The 4,554-nt window shown below is 42.2% G+C and overlaps 1 protein-coding gene across 1 annotated transcript in view; it reads left to right on the top strand.

Annotated features, from left to right (window-relative positions):
- The first annotated feature begins 222 nt into the window (after positions 1–222).
- Positions 223–4,554, top strand: part of LOC119331537 (ATP-dependent DNA helicase DDM1-like) — a 6,472-nt gene continuing 2,140 nt past the window's right edge. The window contains exons 1-10 of the mRNA XM_037604703.1: positions 223–322; positions 502–825; positions 927–1,025; positions 1,494–1,840; positions 1,914–2,100; positions 2,195–2,370; positions 3,486–3,742; positions 3,850–3,954; positions 4,046–4,140; positions 4,216–4,335. Coding sequence (XP_037460600.1) covers positions 230–322; positions 502–825; positions 927–1,025; positions 1,494–1,840; positions 1,914–2,100; positions 2,195–2,370; positions 3,486–3,742; positions 3,850–3,954; positions 4,046–4,140; positions 4,216–4,335 — 1,803 coding nt within the window. The 5' untranslated portion in view covers positions 223–229. The remainder of the gene's footprint in view (positions 323–501; positions 826–926; positions 1,026–1,493; positions 1,841–1,913; positions 2,101–2,194; positions 2,371–3,485; positions 3,743–3,849; positions 3,955–4,045; positions 4,141–4,215; positions 4,336–4,554) is intronic.

The raw sequence follows: 4,554 nt of genomic DNA, 5'->3' as shown, positions 1-4,554 counted from the left end.
AAAAAAGAGAGTCTTTTTGAAATGCACGCGCTGTCCATCCACCTTCAAAAGGACCTATTGCCTCCGCCGGTTCGCACCCACTCTCCCTGCGCCGCCGCCCTTTCGTTTCGTCTCCCCACCCCACCCCCACCACCACCACCACCCGAGGCGCTCCTGCCCGTGCCCCCGCCGCCTCGGCTCCCTCGGCCATCGCCAGCGTCGCCGCCCGTCGCCGTCGAAGCCAGTCAAGATGGTGGTCGCCGTGGCGAATGTGGCGGCCGCCGCCGCCCCCACCGTCATCACGGCCGCCGCCACCGACGCCGATTCCCCTTTATCGGACGAGGTTATTTCTTCTTCGAAAACTTCCGTCTTTCAATTCCTAGGCCGACTCCATTTCCTTCGGTTGGGCGCGATGTTTGAATTTCGTCCGATTAGGTTTTCGAGCGATTTCGGCCCCTTTTTGTTCCACGAAAAGAAAATTCGATCCTTTACCCTGACACGGTTATTCTTGCGCGAGATCAGAAAATGCCCGAGGCCAAGGACGAGGGAAACGCCGGCGATTCGAAGCGCGAGGCCACTGAAGATCAGTTACTGAACTCCGTCAGAGAGGGGGAGTCTGATGAGTTCCAGGACGGCGTCGCTGGTTTGGTTACGGAGGTGATGGCCAAGGAGGAAGATGAGCTGTGCCAGGCCCGGCTCAAGGCAGAGGAAGAGGAGGAGGCCAGGAAGAGAGAAGCTCGGAAGGCTTTTGATCCGAATGAGCGGTTCAGCAAACTGGACGAACTGCTGACAAAGACACAGCTGTTTTCTGAATTCCTGCTTGAGAGGATGGAGCAGATCACAGATGTATGCTGGCTATATCTCTCACTGTTCGGTTTCTTGATCACTACTACCTGATAGTTATTTTAATTCCTCTTCTTCTTTTGTTGACATTTGTGGTGTTGCAGAAAGCTGTCGAAGTTAAAGACGAAGATGAACCTGTGGAAGAGCAGAAGAAAGGTCGCGGCAGAAAGAGGAAAGCAAAGGCTAAGCCAAAGTACAATGACGTGAGTTCTGATTTCATACATTGTCTTCCTGGATTCGTGAATATGTTACTATGTCTGTCTTCCAGATTATGCAAATGTTTGGTTGTCATATACTGTCGATGCGCTGCAGTTCGTCTGTATTACCTGCTCAGAGGATTTTGCTTGAATAATTCTGGGGAGGCCACTTGATCTGTTATTGTACACTGGTAGCATCCTTCTAGTGTATGTGTACTACACACGTCTTAGTTAAAGGTGTTGTTTGACAGTTTGAGTTTTGTTGGAGTATAGCTACTGCTGTCTACACACTAGAATAAGATCAGCGTTACTTTGATTTGTCTGGACTTGTTGATGTCAATGGGATCTAATAGTTCTATAATTGTGAATGTCTTGTTAATTTTTTCCTCAAGATGGATCATTGGTCATTTTCTATGGTCAGACATTACGTTAACCTTCTGTTGCTTCTCACTATGGTATATAAATATTGTTCAGAAGAAGGCTAAGACAGCAGTCGCAGCCATGCTTACAAGATCGCGTGAAGACCGTACTGCTGATGATAGTACTCTCACTGAAGAAGAAAGGTGGGAAAAGGAGCAAGCCAATCTTGTTCCATTATTGACTGGAGGAAAGCTGAAATCTTACCAGATAAAGGGTATTAAGTGGTTAATATCGCTGTGGCAAAACGGCCTAAATGGAATTCTAGCTGATCAAATGGGCCTCGGGAAAACAATCCAGACAATTGGATTTCTTGCCCATCTCAAAGGAAATGGTATGGACGGTCCGTACATGGTTATTGCTCCCCTTTCCACTCTGTCAAACTGGTTAAATGAGTTATCAAGGTAAAGTATCCATGGTTGTCTTTCACTGTATATGTTCTTAGTTTGCTGTATTATGTTGAGTTCTTGATTTCAGGTTTGCTCCATCTCTGATTGGTCTGATTTATCATGGAGATAAAGTGGCTCGGGCAGAGCTAAGGAGGAAATTCATGCCCAAAAAAGTTGGCCCTAATTTTCCGATAATAATCACTTCATTTGAGATGGCCATGTTTGATGCAAAACTTCTTGCTAATTACCAGTGGAAGTATGTTGTTGTCGATGAGGTGATGAAATTTCATCTGCTCCGTATTTTTGTCCTTGTATGTTTCTCCCCCATCCCTATGTATTTACATGTCAGTTTGATATTTCTTTTTGCAGGGGCATCGGTTGAAAAATACGAATTGTAAATTATTGAGGGAGCTAAGGCGCATTCCGATGGAGAATAAGCTCCTTTTGACTGGGACACCTCTTCAGAATAACCTAGCAGAGCTGTGGTCGCTACTGAACTTCATTTTGCCTGATATATTCTCATCCCATCAGGAATTTGAGTCATGGTATGATCTGCTGAACTAACACCTGCACTGCTGTCTGCCCCTTTACTTTATGTAGTTTCTGTGCATGCCATTTTTCTCCATAGTCTTCGTATCCTGGGAGCAATTCTTGTGCTTGCCGCCAATCTTGTGGCCTTTTTTATTGGCTTATATTGATTATAATTAGATAAGCTACCTGAATCATCCAATGTAACATTTTTCTAGCATTCAGATAGTTTGCTCTGTCATTGGCTAGATGTTGTATTGATAGTCAAATGATGTATGAATCTAATTGCGGAGATATGTCTGTCTGTTCTAGTCAGGAGTTATGTCATTTGTCAGGATCCGTAAAGTTATAATGCTTGGTCCTTAAGAGCGCATATTGTGGTCAACCAATGCAAACAAATCTGTTGAATTTAATTAAGTGAGTTATCAATTCCCCAGCATATAAACAAATATATGGTGTAATCCTAGTAATTTATTATTCATACAACTCTTGAAACATTTTGGTTTTTGAGTAACCTGGCAGGGGCAGTACCCATTTATTAGAAAGAATTTAGAAATGGTTAACCATAAAGTTGGCAACGCAGCCCTGTTCCAAATGTTACAGGGCAGAAAAATTGCACTCCACATGGGTAACTCCCCGAAAATGAGGGATTACCATTGGCCACAGTGGGCACTGCCAGGGTTCTCTGGCTGATATTATTATGTGCGTGAGCTGCCATCTCACTGTGTATTTGCCACTTGTGGGTATATAGCTCCATGTGCAGATGTTCTTAATTGTAAATTTGGGACATGTAGACTTTAAGAACACCAGTAATAGAAAACAGTTGTTATGACAATTCTTCCTGATTTATGTTGTGTACCAGACACTGATATGCCATGCCTATCAATTTGTCTATTATTCAGATTTATGTTATCTTATTTAGGTTACCTGTTGATATGTTATGTTTGCTTAGTTGTATACCGATGAATTATGAAATATGGACATACTACTTGAACTATTCGGATGGATTTGATACCCTAACATGTTTTTTTTAATTTTTTTGTCGTAAAGATGGTGAAGTTATTGTTGAATATTTCATGGAAATCTGTATCATTTGGCCTCTGTTGATCTGATGGTATTCTTATTCTTACAGGTTTGATTTTTCTGGTAAGGGAGATGGGGAACAACAGGAAGAAACTGATGAGAACAAAAGAGTCCTTGTTGTCTCAAAGCTTCATGCCATTTTGCGTCCATTCCTTCTAAGGCGGATGAAGGAGGATGTAGAACACATGCTTCCACGAAAGAAAGAGATAATCATTTATGCTAACATGACTGAACATCAGAAACAAATCCAGAATCACTTGGTTGAGAGGACATTCGACAACTACTTGCATGAGAACACAGATATTGGTATGTGTGTGTACGCTCATCTCATGCATGTCTTCATGCGTACTTATTGTCCAATCTGCCCATAAGTAAATAACATATGAATGTGACAAGTTTTTGCTATATTATAGTTTTGCGGAGACCTGGCATCAAGACGAAGCTAAATAATCTACTCATTCAGCTCAGGAAAAATTGTGGCCACCCTGATCTTTTGGATGCTGCATTCGACACAAGCTGTGTGTATCATTGCTCATTGGACATATGCTAGTTTCATTGTTCTGTTTGATTTATTTTCTTTTATCCACATTGTTACTTTTCTGTTTGCAGACTTCTATCCACCTGTTGAAAAGCTTCTCGAACAATGTGGCAAATTTCAGCTGTTGGATAGGTTACTGGATGCTCTACTCAAACGAAATCACAAGGTTGGGCACGTGCAAGCACATGTTCATTATTGTAATTTTCGGACCTGACATATAGTTCCATTGATATGTTTGTAGGTCCTTATATTTTCTCAGTGGACAAAAGTTTTGGACATCCTTGACTATTATTTGGATACAAAAGGTCTGAAGGTTTGCCGAATTGATGGTAATGTTAAGCTGGAAGATAGGAGGAAGCAGGTAATGTGGTAGTCTGCCAATTTATTACTAGTTTACTGGACATCATCGATCGTACATATGCTTGTACATACTGAGATAACTACCACTAACTATGCTAAGAAAGAAGGCTAAGCTAGCTTAGATTGATTCTTGGCATGGCTATAATAGGCGTGGCAGCCCTGTTTATATAGTTTGGAAACACACCTAACAACAGAGAAACTAAACAATCATATTCTTGTT

The sequence above is a fragment of the Triticum dicoccoides genome, chromosome 7A (assembly GCF_002162155.2).
Source record: "Triticum dicoccoides isolate Atlit2015 ecotype Zavitan chromosome 7A, WEW_v2.0, whole genome shotgun sequence".
In the NCBI taxonomy this organism is placed as follows: Eukaryota; Viridiplantae; Streptophyta; class Magnoliopsida; order Poales; family Poaceae; genus Triticum; species Triticum dicoccoides.
This window is presented reverse-complemented; position numbering and strand designations above follow the sequence as displayed.